The sequence below is a fragment of the Camelus ferus genome, chromosome 1 (genome assembly GCF_009834535.1).
Source record: "Camelus ferus isolate YT-003-E chromosome 1, BCGSAC_Cfer_1.0, whole genome shotgun sequence".
NCBI lineage: Eukaryota > Metazoa > Chordata > Mammalia > Artiodactyla > Camelidae > Camelus > Camelus ferus.
Genome location: NC_045696.1, coordinates 50,240,555 through 50,265,200, shown reverse-complemented (window position 1 = coordinate 50,265,200; position 24,646 = coordinate 50,240,555). Strand labels below are relative to the sequence as shown.

Here is a 24,646-nt window from a genome sequence, read left to right as displayed (position 1 = left end):
TCCCACAGGTCTTGGTGGTTCAAGCTGGAGACAGTGTGGTCTCTGAGTATAAATAAAGACCCCTGGGAGCTTAGGCAAGGGATCGCTCTTGGATCTGCAGTGTCTGCACTCTCCTTTTCTTGCTGCACCATATCCTTCTCCTTAAATAAAAGTCTTATGTGAGTGGGCTCTGTGGAGCCTGTGAGTCCTCCCTAATAAATCAACATGGGAAATCTTTGCAGTAGGGCAGTGTGTGTAAATCTTACATATAAAACCTTACAAAATAAGCAATATTAAAATATTTCATATAGTAAGTTACATGTATGTAACATGAAATATAAGAATGTATAGCATATAAGTACACAATATAAAAATTCTAGTAGCAAATTGCACTGTAGCTGTAGAGTGGAGTGTGCCTACTGCGCTGTAGAGAAGTGTGTGCTGCTTTCAAGGCACTTTGCTGAACCTGACTTCCTAGCAGGTTAGGAGGGGCTCAGCCTCAAAAAGAGGAACAAATTCAGGTGATACCCCCTCCCCACAACAGGAGACAGTACCACCACTACCTTCATGGAACGTGTTCTCGAAGCAGGACTTTCAACCAAGAGAGGAAAAGTACACACCCGGGAAGTTCCCTCCTGGTAGTTTCCTATGGTCCTGCCTCCCTCCCACCTCCTCTAAGCAGCTTCTAACCTTTAGCAGAACTTCAAAGACAGCATTCAGGGTCCAGGAAAAGACCAACTGGGAAGGGGAGATTTTACCTACACCCTTTAGTGGCAAATATTGGGCCTGGCAACACTAAATGATAAAAAAGAGATCTCTGATGAAAAAAGGGTGACAAGAATTATTTTTCAGACGAGCTGCCATTTATATTAAACAGCTATAGAAAGTAATAAAAAGTGCAAAACTTCTTTGATCAATAATATGATTAGAAAAAGTTTGCAATTAGTAAATAGTTATTAGATGCTAAAAAAGTAAAAAATAAACAAAAACCTCAGGAAGTGTATCAGCCAAAAACACTTTCAGAAGAGAAAAGTCTATTTTTAAGACAGCTCCCAGCTCAGAGATGAACTGACATTAAAAAGTTATGAATGAGGAAGTTATGTCATGAACAAATAAAGTTTAATTAGCTGGGATAATTGGGATTACAAACTAAAAGGCAAACTATTAATTCCTGAAAGAAAAGGTGCATAATAAAACATTTTTAAAAGAACTTCCACATTTCATCATATCCGTGACAGCATCAAATCTCAGAGGCACCACTATTTTGTGTCCTTCTAAGAAACATAATTAAACATATTTTTTTTTCTAGTTTAGAATTTTTATTTCAAATTTGTTTAAAGAGCTTGTAAAGACCTTGTAGTTATCAGGTGGCATTCTCTGATTACATAAAAAGGGAAACTAGAAGTTAAAAAAATTAAGCTACTTCTAAAACATCTTCCCATTTCGGGCTAGAATCTCTTGAATCATTTTTTAATGCAGAATCCTAGGTGTCTGAGGTTCTCCAGACAGATTAGTCCTCTGCGCCATTGAGAGAACTGATGACAAGGAGGCAATTCCTTAAAAAATTCTCTGCTATCTCCATCATCTTCCGAGTTATTGGCACTCATTCGGTAAAATTTGATGCTGGCATGTTCTGTTCCTGATCTTACTGGGGGGTATCGATGAAAGATTTTCAGACAACAACCTCTTATCCTCTCCTCAAATGGCCCTTAAGTGGTTTGTTGATTGAAACTCCAAGAAGTTGTTGTGACCCAGACACGCCAAACACCTGCGTGTGCAAGCAGAGACAACGTCGTCATTACCGCCAGAAGGCAGCAGATATTGCAACATACCGTTGTTTAAAACATCCCAGTTTCAGAGATGGTCAGGTGGAAACACCTGCCTTAACATAGCTGCAATACAGTAGAGCAGACCTGGATGAAATTCTCAGAGCTTATTAAGAAAAACTGGGAGTTGGGAGGAAACGCAAAAACCTAAGTTCCTCATCTCTCAATGAAAAGAGTTGATGACCATATTTTAATTTTTGAGGTTGGAAGATTTATAAATAAGCTTCCAAATTTGCTTTTAAAAATGTAAAAGTAACTTAGCAATGAAACAGACTAGAAATGCAAGTTAAATAAATCTCAAACATGATAAGAAACTTTCAAACTGGTTCAAAATATCAAAGCAATACCAACTTTCTCAGAAAAGTTGTTGCATAAAGGATGAGTCAAACTACAATAATAAGTTCAGTAAAAATATGCAAATAACAAAAGGGGACAGATCTAATCTTTTAACCAAGTGTATAAAAACTAAAAGTTAACAGATGTATGAGTAAAATCCTCACTCATACTACCTTTGACTCAAAACAGAATTAGAAAATAATAATAATGATAATGCTGTATTTTATAGTCTTTAGGGATTGGCCTAAAATCTACTCACTCCCAGAAATTTTTCTACTAGTTATAATCATGTTCATTAACAAACAAGAAAGAAAATAAATGCATCTGAAGTAGGTAAGATGGAAAAAGAACAAAACAAACTTTAGAAAAATAAAACATGATAAACTTTAATAAAGTAAAAATTAATTAGAAACTGCTCATTAACTTATTTTTTAAAAACTAATAGAGATACCATTCATACACAAAATTAAAGATGAGAAAGAAAATAGAACTATAAAGAGGAAATTAAAAAGAATGATGAGAATATTCGTAAGTTCATAAATTTATTTCCTGTGCAAATAAATTTGGGTGCTAAAATTTTTAGCAAAATATAAATGATCAAGAGTGAACCAAAAAGAGGATGAGGAAGAGAGAATGTTGTGGGAAAAAACCATACTCCTCACAAAAGTGCCAAGCCTAGGCGATTTTATTGGTGAGTTCTTTCAAAGCTTCAGGGAACACATAAAGCTGACGTTTTAAAAATCTTTCCAGGGCATCAAGGCCTGTGGGAGTTGGCAGCCTGACTCACACCACATCCGTATGGGATTGTTAGGGACATGGGTTGATAAATCCCAGCAGGATTAAATGCATCACCAGCAGTGTCAGCAGGTTTCCGTTATCTTGGCAGACAGGATGGTGCTTGAAGCAAGGGAAATAGCAAGTGAGGACAGTTCTGCAGGTCTGTTAGGGAGTTTATCGTGATTCCATTTGAGCGAAATACCACTTTCTCACTAAATCCCTATTTGAATTGAAAATTTACTGGTTTTATAGCTTTATATTTGAATTGTGAATTTGTTTTGGTTTCTGTATAAAAACTACAAGCAAGAAGTTTGTGCTTCATAGTATGTCTGTATGCACTGAAATAATAGTCAAGTAGAAAAAGGGCCAACACTGAGATCAATGCAATTTTTTTTTCCTTTAAAAGAGGGATATATATATATACATAACTCAATTTCAGAAAGTCTGCTCTAGGCTTTAGAGAAGGAAAACAACTCTATTTCCTTTGGGTTTGACTTTCTCTGCCTCTTCTCCACACTAGGATAGTAGAGGAGTTCACAGGGAAAATCAGACAGGTTAAAGCAGGAGCTGCCAAGGAGGACCTGGGCGGTGTTAGGTGAAGGTCGGGCCTGTACAGGAGTGAAGGGATTCCCGGCAGCTCCACACGGTCTAACCCAGCTCATAAGCAACGGGGCTTCCATGTGGGGATTCAGATGCAAAAAGCCTTAGAGGTATAAACAAAGTAACTCTCCCCTAGGGACTTCTCTGCACACGGACCCTGAAAACCTGCGGCAGCAGGACGCAGCTGGCCAAGGATTTGGGATCCTGAATCAAAGCCATCTTTCCCTCTATAACCAACAGCCACATCCGGCTTCCCCTCAGGATTAGGTAGTGCTGGATGGAAGTCTGGTCCTTGGACCAGTGACAGAGCTGGAATCAGGTCACTGCAGGCCATGCTTGTGGTCCAACCAAAGGTTATTCAAAAACTCTGGAGGGAGCAGATTCAGTGCATTGGTTATAGGTCATAACCACTTAGAAGAGAATCTGGAAACAGGAAGGGACTTCAGAAATCACTCAGTCCAACTTCTGTATCAATGATGGGCTCTCTTCTAAAACGTCCCGCTGATACAGTCTCTCCTCAGCACTTCAGTGACAGGGAGTTTACTACCCCTCTCTACTACTCTTCAGGACGGCCATCTCCACTGTTGAAAAGCATTATTTGTTTGGAGAGCCTTCCTTATAAGGAAAGAACAACCATCACCCTTTAATTTTTTTTTTTTTAATGGAGGTACTGGGGATTGAACCCAAGACCTTGTGCATGCTAGGCAGGCCCTCTACCACTGAGCTACACTTGCCCCTCTCATCACCCTTTAATTTGTACTGTAGCTCAGTTCTTTAGAATAGGAAAGAAGTCCACTTCTTTTCCCACTTGGCAGTCACTCTTTTCCCCAGGTTATACCCTTGATCCAAGAGCACCTAAGAAGATAGGATACGGCTTCTAGACCTCTCACATTCCAGTTATTCTATTAAAACAGGAGTGCTCACAAAGTACAGTCGTCCCTTGGTATCTACAGGGGAACAGGTTCCAGGACCCTCCATGGATACTGACATCTGCATTTCCACGTCGGAGGATTCAGCTAACAGCTGATCCTGTAACACTGTATGTACTTACTGAAAAAATCTGCATGTAAGTGGACCTGCACCATTCAAACCTGTGTTGGGGGGTCAACTGTCTCCAGTGCATTCACGCCAGAACCTCACATTTTAGTTCCAGCTCCTTCTTTCTAATTAATTTGTAACACGAGTAAACCTTACTCTGGACAATAAATGCTTTTCTGAAAAGTAGGGTGAAAAAAGTAACCATAAATAGGAAAACCAATCTCCATGAACTAGTGGAATCTGCTGTATTCTGTAGGCAATACCTTTACAAATAATATTGTTGCAATTTTATGTTCCATAAGATAAGTATGTTTTGTATGCTGTATTTCTTAAAAGTGAGGTCTTCCTATAGCTGATTTTCTTTACCTTTAATGTGAATTGCCATAATAAAGTAATGTTATTCCTTATAACGCTGATGGGATGCCTATAATAAGGTGAAGAGTTTTGCTATTCTCAGCAGTCAAGGTCTACTGAAAGAGAACGTTTTGAAAGTTGTTTTGAGATTACATGTTTTGAAATTAAAAATACTCTGTACCCCACCTCACATGACAGAGTGGCAACACAAGATATGGGTTTAATAATTCTTTTATTTATAAATTTCCACCAACTCTTGCTGTTTTATTCTAGATATCACAGATGGATTATGTAATAGTATTATCTTATGTTTACCTGTATGAAAATTAGGGGAAAGGAGAGATGTACATACAGTCTGCAGGAAAATGACACCTTAAAGCTCACATTTACAGTGCGGTGCTCTGTAAACACCCAGGCCTGTTTAGCTGAGGCCACTCTCATCCTATTGCAATCCAGCTGTATGGCCCTGGGCAAGTCACTTGTTTCCTTGTTTTTAAATTACCGATCACTTGAATTCTCTACCTCACAGACTCAATCGGATGCATGCAAAAATACCTCAAAAAATACCATGCAGTTTAAGTGTGAAATATGGTTACTATAAAGTGCTTTATTTATTACTGACCTTCTTTTTTTAGAGTAATATTATTCATACTTCAGTAAAAGCCATTTGTTAGCATAGTGACTCTTTTAAAAGGAACTCTTCAGCATTAGTCTTACTGACAACCTGGCATGATTCTGAAGCCAATGTCTCAACCCTTAGGAACAGAACATGATACGAAGATATGTAATAATCGTAAGTTCTATTTAATGACTAATAAAATAAAATGGCTTCCTATTAGTTCTCCAAAACAGAGTAATCCAAGATTAACGAGGTCAAACTGAGGAGAAAAAACCCACCATGGCTGGTTTAAGTGATAATTGTGTGACTGGGAAGCAACTTTGACCTAAACTGAAGCTTATTTGTGTAGAAAAACATCAAAAGATAATCACAAAAATCAAATTCCCTACAAATTCCTAAAAATAAAAATTCTGAGATTTTGTTGAAAAATTGCTTCTTTGGCAAAACCTTTAGCAAAGACTAAATTACTCTTAAATAAATGTTGTGGCTGGTTATTAAGGTCCTTCAGCTACATTTTTTAGAAAGAGTCACATTGCTTTTTAGTTATAAAATGACTATCTCCATGGCCTCAAAATTCAAGGGATAGTCGTGGTAAAAAATGGAAGACAATGGCATGCACAGTAGAACTACATAATTATGAATATCTGGCAAACTGATCTCTACCTGCATATTTATAGGGTACAGCTAACATGATTATTACAAGTTTTTGGAACCTTAGAGGAATGAGGAAAATAATCCGCAAATATATCTTGGTGACCTACCAAGTACCAGGCCATCAGTGCAGTCTCCAGCTATTACTCTTATGTCAGTTCCTTAGAACTTTTTGGCCTTTGGGTACTCTAAGCTTTGGTTGGAATTATTTCTGGAGTGGTTAGATATACACAAAGAGTTTTATGCTTCAGAAATGTTCTTGGTTTATAAAAGTGAAAAGGTTTCTAAGAGTTGCCAACTATTTGGGTACCAATTAGAAAGTGTCTTCATCTGACTCAATATCACTCTTGGGTTTGGTAAGTCTTTCCAGTTCTTCTCCATCCTAAAAGGAAACATGAAATCAGTAATTAATTAAAACAAAACTAGAAATGCAGCATTTTTAACGATTACTGAGGAGAAACCTTACTAATAAATCATGGATAAACCTTACTAATAAATTTTATTTCATTAAACTATAACCTGGTTAAATGAAATGAAATAAATACTTAAGTTCTTGGAAAATTAATTTTAGACATATAATGAGATCATGAAAAGAACTGGAATGCAACTCAGTACTTGAATTTCAGTTAACAAGAGCAAAGTTAGGAGCGCCCTCTGCTGGTATTCAAGGGAAATGACTAAAGGTTGGAGAAACAGGTTATGAAGGAGGCCTTGTGACCTAAATTGATTTTCTTTCACCTAAAAAGCAGGACACGCAGTGTTATTAGACTTGCGGAAAAGAATTACAGGCATTCTGAATTTATATTCTGGCTGAGATCAGGGCATTTGGGACCCCGGCTTCTAATTTTTTCATCTTAAGAATCTGTTGTATCATCACTTCAGAGGCATTACTGAGGGAAGCCCTGTCATGAACTCTAACAAGCAACAGATTTAATACTCCCAGAGTAAAATGTTCATTGTGTGAAATATTTCATATTTTGTGTGTGCATGAAATCTGTAAATTAAAAGCTAGACAGAGGACTCTATTTCATGTTTTATTTAAATACCTAACTCCTAACTTGAACCTCCATAAGATGATTATTTATTTGCTAATAATATCACTGGCAGACATTCCTAAAACAATTATAAGTAACTGGTAGAATAACATGTATTAAGCATAACTGCACAGGTATTTTTCTAGAAAACAGTTTTCTTCTCCATGCATAGATCCTTTTGGAAACCACCTTCTCAGTGAGATAAACAAGGCCTGCCCTTCTGGCACATTCTGGTTTATGAATAACTACAGAGAAAATGAAGGGGCCGGGCTTTCCACTTATATTTAATCAGACATTCTAATGTTGAAGATCAAGTTTGCTTGTGAATGAGGCTTATCTCCCCAGCTATGGTGTAAAGAGTGAAGGACTGGGAGTCAGACCTCATTGATTTAGTACCAGTTCTTTCATTCACTATCTGCAAACCTGTTAGTCTCTCTGAGTCTGTTTCTTCACTTGTAAAACTAGGGAGACTGGACAGGATAACCGGTGAGGCATCTTCCAGCTCTGTGGCTCTATAATATTCTCTGATACAGCTAACGCATAAAGTCCTTGAGACTGTGACTTATACTTTTTCTTACCCTGATAGCATTAGATCCCTTACACAAGTCCAATGAATGTTTGCTGAATGATTTTTAAAAATCCCAGAGATACAATACATCCTGTGTTAAGTCAGCACCAATCTATTTCTTTTCTTGTATAACCATGCTTTACATTTGGGAAAAACAGGCAAAAAGCAGCACCCGCACAAACTTACCCCACTGGAGCGCTCCCAAAGACTGCCGCTTAGATCTCGGATCCTTTCTTGTCTGGGAGCATATTCCAGACCTTGAAGCTTGCTGGCGTTATAAATAAATATGGCGAGAAGAACTGATGGGGCTTCTAAGAAAAACTCCAGAGAGGGCCTGAAGTCAAAGACCAGGACAGACACAGTTGTGATGATGACTGTGGTGACCTGGGCCATCAGGACATGAAACATATTATCCAGGAACTTCAGAATAAAAGCCACCGAGAGGCCTTGGAATGCAGTTACAAAAATAAGGGCTACTGAAAATGCATTGTGTCCATAAAAAAACCCACAGTTCTTAATCTGATCTCGGTTACTGCTCTGAAGGCCCAGGGTCAGCCCATTAAAAAGAATGCCAAAGAAATAAAGTTTGCTGTTCTGTATGAAGATGCTTTCAGTGATCTGGTTCCCCTCTTTCAGTATCTTTTCATTATAGATATTGGCCATTGAAGAAATGAAACACTGGACTATAATAAGAATATGGCCCAAGCCAAGTCGGATGTGACTGAAAACCCTGGCTGTAGTGTTCCACTGAGCTGTAGAAAAAGTCCACTCCTTTGCTGTGCAATTCTCTTTTCCGGGACACTCACTTCTGAAAAGAAGGCAGGAATTGGATGGGCTGAAGAAGGCATCGTGATGAAATCCATGTCCTGCCAGGTTATGCTGTGACGTCCCAGTTCCAGAAGTGAGGGCCACAATAGACAAAAATAGAATCAGGAGGGAAGCCCACTGTATCCAGTTTAGATGCCTCCTGTTCGAAGATGAAAAAAAGAGATTTTAATACTATTTCCCCCCTTCTCCTATCAACTGTTTCTACTGAAAATCACTTGAGTCCTTGGTTGCATGAACTATACCGTTTTTGCTAGCATTCCCCACAATTCAAGTTCAAAGGAGACCTGTTGGTGTGTCTTCTTCTTGAACTTGTTAATTTTATTCACTTTTATAGTAACTGTCCCTTAAGGCCATTCAGTCATTTCTCCTCATTGTGAGTTTCTTTTCAACCTGTAGATTTAACTAAGCCTCCTTTCTACCTTAAGAGCTGATCTTGGTCTCTTGGTACAGGAACTTTTTATTTCGCTATAAAGTTACAGCAGGGATTCGCAACCTGGGTTCCAGGAAGCAGTAAGAACGGGATGAGCTTCTGAAATCTGTGAGCCCCTGCAGTGTGTGCCAAGTCTCCTACCCAGGTGAATTCCTTGCTCTCCCCCACCCCCGGGAGACCCTTCAAAGCTCTGTCAAATTTTCAAAGGTATTCATGAGCCAGAAAACGATTTAAGGAGAAAGCTAGCTCCCAGATCATGCTTGATAAGACAAGAAAAAAATATTTTTAGTGTTTCAGTTAACAAAGCCCTAGTAACGCTTTATTTTTTAATTTGCCTAACACCAAGATATAGAGGGCGTGAGGACTGTTAACTCCATTTTCCGAATTCATTCAGTTCAACAGTCATTTACGAAGCAGCAACTATGTGCCAGGCACTCTGGGAAGATAAAGACTTGGTCTCCATCCTCAAGGAATTTACACTTTTTAAAAAAATTTTTAATTTTTTAAAAAAATATATTTTTATTTAAGTACAGTCAGTTTACAATGTTGTGTCAATTTCTGGTGTACAGCACAACGCTTCAGTCACATAGGAACATACATACATTCCTTCCCATATTCTTCACCATAGGTTACAAGATACTGAATATGGTTCCCTGTGCTATACAGTATAAACTTGTTTATCTATTTTATATATATTAGTTAGTATCTGCAAATCTTGAACTCCCAATTTAACCCTTCCCAACCCCCTCCCCTCCTGGTAACCACAAGTTTGTTTTCTATGTCTGTGAGTCTGTTTCTGTTTTGTAAATAAATTTGTCTTTTTTTTTAGATTCCACATGTAAGTGATATCATGTGGTATTTTTCTTTCTCTTAGCTTACTTCACTTAGAATGACATTCTCCAGATTCATCCATGTTGCTGCAATTTGCACTTTAATAGGGAGAGAGTCATGACACCTAATGATGACAATACGATGTGTGACATGTAATACATGGAACAACTGGGGTACACGGCGGAAGGAACACTTGAGTCTGTACATGGAGTCAGGTATTGTTTTGAAGAGGAAATTGACACTTGAGCTGAAAGATGAGAAATAACTTGAAGTCTTCCGTGTGAAAAGGGAGTTGGTGATACATTCAGGCAGAAGCAAGAATCTATGAAAAGCCTACAAGAATGGACGTTGACTAAGGAAAGGAGTATTGGACTCAGGTGGGGACACCAGGAAGAGAGAAAAACAGGAGCAAAGGCAGAAGTGTAAAGCAACAGGTGAGAATGAGAAGTTACAAGAATTCAGGAGCATTTATTGAACACCTGCTATGGGTCAGGCAATTCCTGGTCTAGGGGAGGAAACGGTTCTCAGAGGTTACCTGACTTCCCTAACGTCATGGATTTATGACAGAGCAAGGAAGGATTCTGAGCCATGGTTTTGTAAGTCCTCCTTCTGCACCAATGCACCTCTTAAGTATAATTCTGAGTTCCCAGGATGCATGTATAGGAATACATATCTGGTTTCACCAATGCTTCCATAGAGCTTCATGCTGTGAAAATGCTAAATGCACAGACAGCAGCATCCCTGTGCACACTACTGTGTCTCCTTGTGTGTATACTTTCAAATAAGTAGATCTAGCACTTGGTGACGGGACTAGCACAGCCCCTTGCCATGAGGTCAGAACCTGTCAACTAGTCACATACATTTCTGACGGTGCAGGTGATACACATGAAGTGGGAGAAAGCAAATCAAACGGAAACCAAAAGAGAGAGGAAAAATGGGTGCCCAATTTATAAAAATTATTATATAACCAATAATTGCACATCAAGGTGCAAATGAGGCAATGATATACCCTACAGTCCTTTTATAAGTTTTCAATTCTGACAGCTATAGGTTTTCCACTAATATTGACATTGAGAAGAAAGAATCTAAGGAAATAAAGTCTGGAAAGCCTAAACAGTACCTACTGCAAATTATTACTCATTCAAGATAATGTTCTAGGGAGGGTAAAAATTATTAAGGATTGGGCTGAAAATAGCAAAAAAACCAAAAAACCAAAAAAACCCCCAATAAATTATCTTGTAAAGTCAGCTGATGATCTGCATTCTTAAATGATGACTGTGCACACAACAGTTTGCTCCTCACAGTTTAGTGGATTCAACAGTAGAAACTCACTTAACTGACCTCTCCACTGCCCCTGTAAAACATTCCAACTGCTGCTCACAGCTGCACGCTTGTGGCTGGAAGGCTGCTGAACCTGACGGCCTCTGCTCCCAAGTGAACTGTTTGCTCACAAAGAGTCTCTGTTCCAAAATGTGTTTTTGCCAGGTGACCTCATTACTGTAATTATATATTTTAATGATTACATAAATCATAAATTATGAGTGAAAGAAAAGGGTTGCTGTTTTTATGAAAACTAAGTTGAAGGCTTTGGAAAGATTAAAGGCAAATCACAAGATAAGAAACTGCTTTCGAATTAGGTACAGGTTGGTTAATTTTCAGATTAGGGAATGAATAAAAAAATCTAGAAGAATCTAAAAATATTTTTAAGGCTTGCTTCACTGTAAAGAAACTGAAACCAGAAACCATGGATAATGTGTAATGACTGTAGGTTCAAGCAAGAAAGAAGCTAAAGAACTCTAATCAGCAAACCCCACACACCCTCAAAGCAAAGGCCTTCGCTTTTCATCAAAACGGTGACTGGACACTTACCTATCTACAGTTAAACTGTCTGAAGTACATTTTTAATAAATGATTCTCCCACTTTGAGTTTTCCTAGAAACCCAACAATTATGTCCAAACTGTGTCACGTAAGAGCATCTCTACCGTGTCTGGTGGTGAAACCACGGCAGAGCGAGAAGATGGTTAAGTGGAAAGACGTGACTTTTTTCAAGAAACCATACATAATACCTTAGTAGCACGAAGAGAGTGACCAGGGGCAGATTTATCATGGGAAACCGAAACAAAGACGATCAAGTGAATGAGTGATTTTGGAGAAATATTTGTATTACTGAGTGGTACTTTTACTTTTCTTATGGTTCAGAGTAACTAAACTGTACCATAACTTCTAAGACATCCACCACTTTGTTTCAAAATACATTTAATAAATTTTTCCCCACAGCTTCTCTTTGAAGAAATCAGAGAAACTTATATACGTTCTTTAGGTAAAAATAAGTGCTCGTCTTGGTTATCTTTTGCTCCCAAATCTCAACGTTCAGGTTGACATTATTATTTCCCAAAGCCTAGAAAACAAGGTTATACAACTTTGCCAAGCTTTAAGAGCAAACCAACAGGGCTTTGAGGCATGCCTGCCACATTTCTACTTTGAACCAGTGGCTATACTTCAAAGAAATCTATACATTCACAAGGGGTTTTGAATAAGCCGTTTGGATGGTGACATCTTTCTTTTTCCCACTTTCTAATTCTCAAAGTAATTCTTGCATTACCAGCCTTATTTTTTCTACTCGTGTAGCCTTATATTATTTGTATGGGAAAGGAATTTGATGGCTTGTTAGCGTCAAGAGTAAGACGAACTTTAATATTCTAAATGAGATACTTATGGCAGACAATTTAAGAACTTGTGATAGAACTCAAGCTACCGTACTTAGGTCAAAATTTTATTGCCAAGGGCAAAAGACCATCAAATGATTCACAAAGAATATGAAATAGGGAAAAACAAACAAACAAAATACACACCATCACCAACAAACAGATCAAAATAGAACAAAGTTGACTTTAAAATGTAACAGTAGGTAATACTTAAAAAGCATTCCCATAAAAGACAGTACTATATTTATTATCATATTTTAGCTCTACTATTTAGAGTAGCTTCAGGGCTGGTATGTGAATCAGTCAAATTAAGACCTACTCTAGGAACTAAGTTAGTGCCTGTGGAAATTATAAAAATGGAGTGATTTTGTTGTTTCTTTAATCCAAATGACTTCCAAGGATTCAAAACAGGGAGATATAAATAACAAAGTAAACACATGTCTAAGAATCAATATGACTGCTCTGACTGTTAAGAGGTAAAACATATGGGGAAAAAAAAAGTTTGAACTGTAGTTCATAAATCGTTGGTCCCTCTGCCCCTAGCCTGCCCATCTCAGAAACTCCCTCTTCTACAGCCAAAGGAGCTGCCCAAGTGCTGCGAAGTGCATAGTGGCTCTGGGCTCCAGGCACAGACCCGGCTTAAGTTAATGGCACCCATCTCATGGGGTCACTTGGGGTTAAGTCAAGATGGCGGGGGTGTGTGGGGGGGAAGGCCCTGAGGAGTCCTCAGTGGCTGAGAGCCTCCCACAGCACCCTGACCTTGGCCTCACAGCTCGCTCATGCTCTGGAGTGACAGAAACAACAACCAACCAACTACAGGCATAGCTGGAGCTGCTGGCTGATTTCAAGCCAAGCAATACATTCCTTTTATTTTCTCTTTGGTAAATGAATGTAATTTTGACATAATATTTATGTGCTATAAAATAACTTCAGTATAATAGCATGTGTACTCGTTAACTGTCATCTCACAGGAAAAATTTAACTTTAAAAGTACATGTTTTGAGATTTGCAGACACTACTATACATAAAATAAACAGGTTTATACAGTGCAGCACAGGGAACTATATTCAGTATCTTGTAGTAACCTATAATGGAAAAGAATATATGTATGTATATGTACGATTGAATTATTATGCTGTACACTAGAAACTGAGATAATATTGTAAACTGATAATACTTCAAAAAAAGGTACATGTTTTTGAGACCACTGCTCCCTTATTAAATGGTAATCCTTCACTGTGTGTCAGAGCCAATATTTTTTCCTTTATGGAAGTGCATCTCTAATTTTATCACAGGAATCAATATAAAAATATTACCGCTTACATATATTTTCTCAGAAGCCAACTTTTATCCTACAAAGTGACTTTCACGTTGATTTTAAAGACTTTAAAACATTTCTGGATTAGCTAACATTCTTTAACTTGCAAGCTGAACTGAATTATTTTCACAATTCATACATAAAGTGAAAAATATAATGCAATGGCAAATTTCAGTGACTCTAATATTTAAACTGGATGAAACACTATGTTCATTTTTTTCCCATTTCCTACCTCAACCATTAAATGGAATGTTTCCACAGGGTAGAAGAAAATCTTTCAAGAATTTCATATAGTTTATGTACTGAATGCATCATGGATTCAACAAATAATTACCGAATACCTATGTACCAAGCCATTCATCCTCTGTACACATCAATTATGAAAAAACATGTATGACAATGAGAAATAAGAAACTGAAAAGAGAAAGTGAACATAAAATTAAAAGAAAAACAATCACAACAAATACAACAAAAAGTTAATTTTATTTTTGACATCATCATCATTGTCATCATTATCATCATTATGAAGTAACAAATTAAACCTGGAGTTAAGTACCAAGATTCTGTATCAACCTAGAACATTCTGGCTTTTGCCTTGCAGCAGAGACTATTTAAACTTAAAAAATGTTTACTTTATTCAAATGTCTTCCTGGAGATAAGATGAGTGAAAGCACTTGAAAAGTTTAAAAACCTATCATCCTTATTAATTGTAATCTTGACTAGATTCCTCATGCAAATCTTTACCTAGAGCTTCAATCAGTATGTATCTCAAATAGTTTAATAAAGAATTTGCTACTTTTTATCATCTCTAAACTCCAAATAGCAAATGTATCAATAGATTTCTGCAAAAAAATAAAAAAAGCTCATGAATTCTTTGTTGAAAATCTGGAACTAAATATTAATATAATTATAACCCAGTCAATCATCTTTTTGAGATACTAGGGAAAAATATTTCCAACACAGAACTGCAGAGGATTCAGATAGGCAAACTGCAACTGCTTTCCCGATGGGTTAAACAACTTGCTCAAAACACAAAGCCAATTAGGAATAAAATCCTGGCCTTGGGATTCAGAGGGTTCAGAGATCTGGGTATATCATCTGAAGCAAGGCTGTGCTGTTTTAAAGTATGATATATGCTTTCACAACAAGTTACTTACTTCAGCACTATCCTGAATAGAAGAGCTGTTGTTATAATGCTAAAATTTGAGAAGATAACAGCCATGGCCTAGAAAGAAAGAGAAGATAGAGTTACAATTGAAACAAAGCCCTGACCTCAGAAACCTCCCAGCTTGGTGGTTCACCTGACGAAAAAAGCTTTTTGGTCAAAAACCAGAGGGGTTATTAGGGCAGCTACTTCACTAGAGGATTAAATTCTATTTTTACGGCTTGTTAAACTTATGCAGATATGACCAAATTATTGTACAGACGTTGAATGTGTTGAAATTCAGCAAATGTCTGTGTAAATAATCTGTATGTGCATAACTGGAAATACTTACAAACTCTCAAAGTTTAGGTCTAGAAATAATGTTTACCATGCTTAACATAGTTTTTCAAGTTCTCAAAGAGCTCCATCAATTTTTAATACTGATTCTGGAGAGAGAAGGCAGGTACTGTTAGGCCCATTTATATATTAAGAAAACTGAGGTTTTTTAAGCAGCTTTACCATTCTAGGAATTAAATCAATTTTCCTGGTTGAACAGTTGTATCTATATTAGTGATTCACTACCAAACTAGAGTTGACAGTCCTTTGGATTTATTCACATTGTTAGAAGTGTGTTAGCCAGATTTTATAAAGGTTTGCTTTTGTGAATTCAGTCATATTTCATATGAGAGTATTAATCTGAAGGTGGATACATTTTGGCCCAGAAAGTATGAAATTCATCACTGCTCCCCATAATTGGATCTGACAATATTAATAATTTTTAAAAACAAACCCTACTGCTTTTAGTTCATGCTGCCTTCCTCTTTGCTGTCACTTTAAGTTGATTAAACCCTAAAAAGTATCCACAATCTTATATAAATAGCAAACATGACTAATATGCAGCTGAATTACAGAAATAAGAGTAAATCCAATAAAAACTAGCAAAAATTCCAAGAATATAATATTGCTGTTTTTCTACTGAATTTTTAAGGGAACCACTATTTTCAGCTTTTCTCTGTAGATGAATGCTTGTGAACCCTTGGTTAGGAGATGAATAGGAGGATATGAGAAAAGTATGTGGCTGGCAAGAGTGGGGACGTGGTGGCTCCGATCAATCGCAATAATGGGGTGCAAATGTACCTAATGAAATGGCCTAGCTGGCCTGTGAACTGCATCAGCTCTTTTCATGCAACAGTACAGAACAAACAAAACAGCAGAGCTCTTGGCCCCCAAACTTCCATGCATCGCTGTGTAATTCTCTCCAACTAGACTTGAGCACAGCAATACCCAGAATATACCATGTAATTTATTTTGTAATATCTGTGGTTGTATGCAATCAGGAAGGGAGTGCAAGGCAATAAGCTGAAAGAAGAACAGGAAGTTGCAAGCTTGCTTCCGTACTGGGGATTAGGAGACGAACATAAATTTAGAGCTAGCTGTTGGATACAAATAAAATACAACAAATATATACTTATGGAATGTGAACAATTATGTCGTTGGGTACAGGAATTCTCAGATCTGAAAAACAAAGTGGAAGCAAGAATTTAGGAGAGGGCATAATTTAGGTGGAATGAACACTTTCTAATACCATGGATAACAGAGCTGAAAGAACTTCAGGTGATCGTCTGGCCCAGGTCCTTGCCTTTGGGCTGCTGTGGTAACACTATTCCATTTTACAGAAGGGCAACTGACACTCAGAGCAGTTGGGCCTTGCCTGGTTACACAGCTTCTAAACTGTGCAAAAGAATCAAACTCCTTTTTCCTACCCCAGTGCCCTATTGATCCCTCCTTTTCATCCCACTCTCAGATGGGTTTGGCTATGCTTCAGAGGCCTCCCATAGAGGTCTAGTGTCAACAGAAAATCCACTTATGATCAAACTGCCTGAATTTACTTTTTAAAGAAACTTAAAAGCCATTTTCTTAACAACAACGATAGAAATCTTCGTTTTATAAAATATTAGGGGAAAATATACATGTGATCCAAACTAAATAATAGGTAGAAGTAGAAGACCAAACTTTAATTCTGAAGACTTATGGTTCCCTAAACTGGCATGGAGGATGCCAAGAGAGATGAAAAATACTCCTAGTATTATCAGTTATTACTAGCACTTAAATTGGGAGAAGACAATCTCTACTCTTAAAGAACTTGTTGCTTAATGACAGGACTAACAGAAGAAGAAAATCATACCCACAGAATACATATAAACTGCATTAAAGGAGGTATGTGAAAGAGCAGTAGAGTATATAATTTTCTGAGTTAATCATGGGAGTCTGGAGGCTCTGCATGTTGAGATTAGCATTAGAGATGGGTGACAGAAAATGGGCAGACTGGTGAGGGTCACACAGAGAGATGGCTCCAGACTCAGTGGTCAGGAAGCAGCTCCCACAGAACGGTCAGCATAGCTTAACACACTTATCTTTAACAGCGAGAGAGTCTGGCAAGCAGACTGGTAAGTCAGGACTCAGATGATTCTGGTCAAACCTCAGGAAGGCCAGTGAGGGCAGTGAGAAACTAACAACGCCAAAGAAAATGATTGGGAAAAAAAAAAAGTTAGTTCTGGAATTCATTTCTCTGTTTTCCCAATGCTATTTTCTTTGTCATATTTACTTACAGGCTGAAGATAGGAAAGAACGTAGAACACAATCAAATTATCCAGGAAATAAAGAAAGGCAGGAATGGACCACTTCATGAAATTAGAGAATTCCTTCCAGGAAGTACATCTCAAGTTTCTATTCTGATGATCTTCTAAAGAGAGAAATGCAGCAATAAACATATGGTCTTGATGAGAATGCCCGATTTTTAGAGAAAGTAAATTGTATTTGACTTCTGACACAATTCTTTAAAAGAGGCTTAGTGAACCTGCTTTCCTATTGTCTATCTGCCTTGAGAAATCAAAGAAAATACAGGATTTCTTTATTGTCTTTCTTCAACCCACCACCGTGCCCATTCAGTGACATCAGCAACACCTTAGGAGTGCTGATTTTCTTAACTCCTTTTAACATGAGATAGACATATCACTTAAGAAGGCAACTCAGGATGCATCTGTGGTTCCTCTTACAACTCTGAGCATAAAGCCAAGAGAGAAAACAAGAAGTTAAAATAAGCAGTAAAGAAAAAGTTTATGCTGGGATTTCAGGGGTGTGTTAGGGATCAGGAAAGGGAGACACTAGGTGAAAATTTACATATAGGGCAGGAGAGAAAATTAACTTTTACTCATCCTAGTGTGAGTTATTATCCTATCTCTAGATTTCCAAAAACTTAGCAACTTATGTAACAGATAGAATATAAAAGAAAAAGATAGAAAACAATTTATGTTTAAGCCCTGTAAACAATGCATAAATTTCATGAGATTAACAAACATATTCCAGTAACTAGAAACTCTGCACAGATTGAAACCTTTTGAGTCTGAAAAGACATCTTCTTGGGCAAGCCCTGTAGTTCTCTAAATTCTATGTTTACCTCATATGGGAAGGTAGATCAAAGCAGTATAGAGAGCTAAGGTTCAATAATTGGGGAGTTAATACATATTAAGAGCCATAAAAGGCTACATACTTTAGAATTTGAGGAACGTTAGTATCCTTATCCAATAGTTAACGATATCAGAGCTCAGAAAGTAAAATAATCTGCCCCAGAATAGTTTTTCTGACTCCAATGCTCCAAGTCAGACAGCAGTGATTTAGAAAATCCTGAATTTGAATAAAAACTATTCAACAGGAACAAGTCAAGAGGTAGAGCAATGGACAGGATGCTAGGACATGAGGGTTGGAGTCCAGGCTCTGGCCCCTCCTACCCAGCACCGCGTAACACTTTCTCATTGAGCCTGTTCCTCTACCTGCAAAACATGCGGACCCACACTTACATTCGTATCTTAGTATCCTCACATAGAAAAAATTAATGCGCCAGACTAAAAAATACAAAAAAATGTTCCTTTCAGTTCTAAAATTTTTTGATTATGGGATTTTTAACAAGTATATAGTACCATTTCAGGACTCACCTTTCTTTATAACCCAGAATGACACAAGCACACAGAAAACCAGCTTCACCAGTTCCGAGCACACATTCACAGTAGTTGGAAGATAATCATATTTATTCTCTGAAATGTAACAGAAATGTTTTTAACTGTAAATTTTGTCCTATATAATGCTAACATACAGTAGACAATTTAGAGTTGTTTCTAAACTTAAAAGCTGAATTTTGACACTGGTTATGTGACACTTCATCCAGTTGGCTTTGTTCGTTTGGATTTTTGAATCAATTTGCCTAATGTGCTCCTAATGTGTTAGCATCATATTATCCTTGCAATTGAGGAATCTCATGTTTTCATTCAAGCTGCTGGGAAGTGTGTTGAGGAGGCCAGAATTGTACGCAAAGAAAGCCTGGCACTAGACTGTCTTCTAAACTTAACACTCAGGGCCTGACCCAATAAACAGCTATCAATTTGCCAGGCTGAATTATTACCCAGCCCATGGTTCCTCTTATGTAACCTATTTGCCTTGCTAAAATCAAGGTACGCTCTGTGATACTCCCTTAACTTGGGAGTTTTCCGATCTGTTTCATATCATGGCACAGGTAGAAAACACTTGTTCGGCGCTCTGGGACAAATGGTATGTTGGGGTAAAAGAAGGAAGCTGCTTGAGGCAAGAGGCAACTGGCCCAGGGCTCCAGGAAGGACACATACACTGACACATCCAAACCCACTGATGAGTCACAAAGTGAAGTCCCAACTTACAAGTCAATCTAATTAGGAAATGAAATTGGGTTAGTACATCTTGATCTTAGCTAGCTGTTACTTCTGTCTTTTCTAAACGCTTATAAACAACTTGCTCTATCATTTGGCAAGGACAATCATAAACTGTATTAGGTACTTTTGGGAGGAATGCATTTTTTACCCTTTCAAAAATATTTGCTTGTTTTCCTTGGTCATCAAGTGAAAAACCAAAACTGGCCAAGTACAGAGGAAAATGCCAATTGGACATTCTTCCTCTCCAGAACTCCCTTTCTTTCTCTTTTCTGTGGTTTTCCCTGACCTTCTCAACCTATGTATAACCGATTCCTTATTCATCTCTGATTCTGCAGGGATCTCTGGGGGTCCCCAGAGAAAGAGAACCAGGCATGGTTTTCTTGGCACAAGAAAAGTCAGTTTTGGCCTAAGTCTTTTTGTGATCTCAGCCTGGCCACAATGCTCAGTAATTAATGATCTTAAGGGAACAAAAGACTGCAGGAAAAAATGACTTCTCAGGCAAGACAATGACAGTAAAGATAATATATCCGTTGTAAAGACTCCCAGGGCTATTTCAGTGGAAAAGATGAGTCTTAAGTGCTCAACCACCAGATCAACTGGAACCTAAGGGATGATGATATTGACCTTTTGACCCCCAAGACTTCAACTAAAGCCTGGACTCTGTAGACCTTTGTCCAATTCTATGTTGAATTCTCTTCTGCTCAAGCCCCTTCATAAATATGTATGTACCTGTAGCTTACAATTTCCCCAATTTTGCTGTTAAGGGAGACACTGCTTGGGGGAAGATTCTCAGTGTTTCCCTTACTTGCTCCAAATAATAAATCCTTCTCCCAATCTTAGGCTTGGTTGTATCTTTTGGCTTGACACCCACCAAGGGGCGAACTCAGTTTTCAGGTAACACTAGTACAAACCTCTAAAACAGTACCTGTAACATTGTATTACAGTCATTTTTTATGTTGTCTTACCCTTAAAATGTAAGGAATATGAGAAGGACCATGTTAGTCATCTTCCTATACTTCCTATACTTTATCACTCGAAGCCTAGTTCTGAGCGCCAAGTTAGACTGAAATCACACTCCTTACTTTCTAGCATGATACACACGTGTGAACATGCACACACAAAAATGAGGGGCTTCAGATCACAACTTTCAAACTCTTGCCCTTGCTCTTTAACTTATTCTTGCTTTTCATTGTTTTTGTTTTTTCCCCTGCATTTCTCTCATGGTTGATTCCAAACTGTGTCATGGCATCTTGTGTGACCTCCCACCACTCACCTTCTGCTCACACTCACGACCTTATCTATATCACACCCATCCTTAGTGGTTTCCCTTCAGTCCCAGACAGAGGAGTCCTGGCCCCAATATTCAGTCATTCTCCCCTTTAAAACCGTCCCTTCTCTTTGGGGACTTTCCTCCAGTATTTCCTCTGGCTTCAGTATATCTCCTTTATCTTTCTATTAACTGGCTTTCTCCCCTTCGCCTTTGAGCATATGCTCAAAGCTCTCCCAACCAAAAACAAAACATAAGCTCCTACCTCTCCAGCTGCCATACTTCCTCCTTATCTCCATAAAACAGTGTCAACATTCCTTATCTCCATTTTACCCACTTTCTACTCAGGTCTTGTTCCCCAAGCAATCTGGTTTCTGGTCCCACCACTGTACTCAAACCTGAGATTAGCAAGTATCTCCTAATCACTAATTCCAAAGGGCATGTTTTAATTCTCATGTTGCAATTCCCTCCCAGTCTTCAAACTCATTCCTTACCTTCTACAAGTCAAGTACAATTAATTCTCCTTTTTAAAATAAATTTATTGTGGTTTAATTTCTGTACAGTAAACTACACATACTTCAGATGCACAATTTGATAGATGTATATAGCTATGAAACCACACACCCCAAGAGGTGCATATTCCAAACTCCCACTTTATCCCTTCCCACCTCCTTTAGTTCTCTTATCTTATCTCTTCTTAATGTCCTTCTGAATATCAGGAGGCCTGTTAAATATTGGCATTCCTTGGAGTTCTGTCCTTGGCTCTTTCTTGTTTTCTCATTCTTAGTGCTTACCCTGAATGATTCCTCCGCTCTCCGGGTTTTAAATGTCAATTTAATATTAATGTTTCCAAATCTGTATTCTGGAACATTTAATGCTAGCTAAATATATTCATATGAATAACTACCTCCTACTTATTCATTTAACTGGCATTTGATTCACATGTGTGATATGAAGGACATAGCTGCCAGCCTCAAGGAAGATACAGAGTTAAAACTACTTAACCTCTCTGAACTCTGTCCTACCTTCTCTTCCTCCTCAGTCTCCATCTCAGCTAAGAACATCATCAATCCACTAAGTATTCAGACCAGAAACCTTCTGAGCTATCCAACGCTTAATCTCCCCATTCGATATATTCTCCAAGTCCTATCTTTTCTATGTTTAGAATACTTCTTGAATCTATCCTCTCTTCTTTATTCATACCTCAAAAGCCTTGACTAGTTTTCATCATCTGTGGCTTGAACTAGCAATGACCCTCTAACTGGCTACCCTGCTTCCAGTCTCTTCCCCTTTAGTCCACTCTCCATCCAGTGACCATAATAGTCTTTCTCATTTTACCCTCCTGTTCATAGTTCTTTAAGTATTCCTTGTCCCCCAAATTCTAGGGCCTCAAGAATAAAGTCCCAGCTCCTTAGCATGGCACATGAGGTCCTCAACAATCTGACAACTTTCCTCCCTGGCCAAGCATGTCTCCCTCTCTCCTCTTAAGTCCTTAAACTTTTTGTTCACTAATTCTGAACTACATGTTTTCACAATCCATCCTGCTTTTTAATGAAGCTGTTCATTTTTATAGGCTGCTGCTTCTGTTTTGAATATACCTACCCACCTTGTCTTCTTGTGGATTAACTGTCACCCTATCAGGGAACTGTTCCCCAATCTCTTAGCACTCCATACCATGTTCTCCCAGATACAATATATATCACTTTCTACTTTAAACTATCTCTGCATCTTTGGTACAGAACTGCATTTCTCATACTGTGTTTTCATGATGTATTTACATGTATTTCTCTCCTAATAAACTGAATTCTTGAGAACAAGCTCTATGTCTTATGCACTTTGAGCCCTGCTCTAATATTTAGCCTAATGTCTGGCAGAGAAACATTTACTGAAAAAAAGACTTATATACACATCTGATTCCCCAAGTGGACCATTAATGGTTACGATGTCATGATTTTATGTGTTCTCAAAAACTAGTGATAAGTTCTCAATACAGTTTTGTGGAATTAAACTATTTAAATACAAATTCTTACATTAAGAATAAGAAAATATTTCTTGAGTATGTATTTATCAAAGCGAATAATCAGTACTGCTCCATTGATACCATAATTAAAATAGTAGGTCACAAATACCAGGTGACCAAACAAATACATCTCCTGCCTATTTCAAAATAAGTTATAATACATACTGCTATAGGCCCAGAAACACCTGCTGAGTGAAGTAATAGTCAGATGTTAGGATTCGCTCTGCAAAGGGTTCTATCCTGAACCTGACTGACCCAAATTTCACTCAGCATCAAAAATATTTCTGGTTAAGGGCTGAAAGTTTAAAGAACCAAATTAAAAAATGCTTTATCATTCATATGAAGCAGAGTACTTTTAAAAGTATTATCCCCATTTCTACACACAAGGAAACCAATGACAGGAGAGATAATGTGTGATTAGATGAAAGTGCTCCATACATATTCCAAGTCTTAACTTACCTTCATTGGCTGAGTATTTTACTAGTAGGATGCGACTTGAACTCAAAGCAATGAATATGGTCCCTAGCAGGAATGTATACATCGTTGACAAGGAGCATAACACAGGATGCCCACAGTACTTGCCTTCCATTCTACCGTTTTTTAATTGCCTTAAAGAGAAGAAAACATTCATGAACAACTCGGTCTGCTGGCAGATTAAGCATATACCATACATCGATTTGTGAAGAATAGAAAAAGAATGATGTCTGGCTATGACCATATTAAAACCAAGAAAGTTGAGGGACAAGACTAACTATGGGGAAAGGAAATGAAAGAGTCAAAATTTGATAGGAGGCGTACCCTAGAGACAGAAAAAGCAAGAGCCAGGTTAGAAGTGCTGCCAAAGGTTTTGGGATTGCAGAATTCTGTACAAAAGCGATTCTTTAACTTCCATTCTTATGAGCAACTTTGCTCTAGAAGAGAATCTCCGATTTCTATTTCTCTCCTCAGTAGCAGCTCTTCCACAGGAGGAAGAAAGAGCTTGCTGGGCAAGATTTCGTGACAAATATCTGAAACACTGTTGTTAGTTTACAATGAACTAGGGTTGGATGTACAAAAGAACTTAGAAATCAATGGCTCTCCGGCCCTCCTTCGGTTTGTTGAGGACACTAAACTCTAGACCGGATAAGTTACTTGCCCAAAGCATCCCTGTGTAAGGATAGCGCACAGAGTCCGAGCGGTTGGTGAGAGAGCGGCTTGAAATGTCAATACCGAGGCCAAAGCGCCACCTCCCCTCACACCAGCAAGGCAGGTTTACCTCCGCATCTAGGAACACCCTCTTGTCACACATGCGCAGGCGGGATGTCGACCGGGGCGCCCTCCCCTCACACGCACGCGCACTTCTTTACCCCCGGCCGCGGTTACCTCGATCCCTTCGAAGAGCTTCTAGTGGAAGAGCGCACATCCTAGAGCTGAGACAATAACTGTCTGGCTCCGCAGCAGCAGCGGTAGCTTTTAGAGTCCATAGGCGGGGAGGCTATGAGAGGAAAGGAAAGGCCAATGAGCCTCTGCACCCGACCCTCCTATTCCGGAACAAAGAGCACAGTAACGACCGGACGGCGAAAAAGCGGACCTGGCGCCCAT

The 24,646-nt window shown here is 38.3% G+C and overlaps 1 protein-coding gene across 5 annotated transcripts; it reads right to left on the bottom strand.

Moving 5' to 3' along the window:
- Window positions 1-5,125: 5,125 nt before the first annotated feature.
- SLC35A5 (solute carrier family 35 member A5) lies at window positions 5,126-24,644 on the bottom strand. Of its 5 annotated transcripts, none has more exons than XM_014566274.2 (7): window positions 24,428-24,644; window positions 23,525-23,673; window positions 19,032-19,130; window positions 17,649-17,782; window positions 15,053-15,120; window positions 7,969-8,749; window positions 5,126-6,562 (listed from the first exon to the last, which is right to left on the bottom strand). In XM_014566274.2, exons 2-7 carry the CDS (start codon window positions 23,652-23,654, stop codon window positions 6,494-6,496), a joined length of 1,281 nt encoding a protein of 426 aa, XP_014421760.1. In that variant the 5' UTR covers window positions 23,655-23,673; window positions 24,428-24,644; the 3' UTR covers window positions 5,126-6,493. The 5 variants fall into 5 exon arrangements, with proteins under 5 accessions (XP_014421760.1, XP_032335050.1, XP_006174539.2 ...); XM_032479159.1 differs by having other exon boundaries at window positions 17,649-17,779; window positions 24,321-24,625; XM_006174477.3 differs by having other exon boundaries at window positions 24,321-24,623.
- Between the last annotated feature and the right edge of the window lie 2 nt (window positions 24,645-24,646).

Excerpts from the sequence above, each read along its gene's own strand:
- SLC35A5 (XM_006174477.3), bottom strand. Across the intron at positions 19,131-23,524 it reads AAAATACTCAGCCAATGAAG|AGAATAAATATGATTATCTT; the intron begins GTAAGTTAAGAC and ends GTTACATTTCAG. Across the intron at positions 8,750-15,052 it reads CTATTCAGGATAGTGCTGAA|GAGGCATCTAAACTGGATAC; the intron begins GTAAGTAACTTG and ends ATCTTCGAACAG.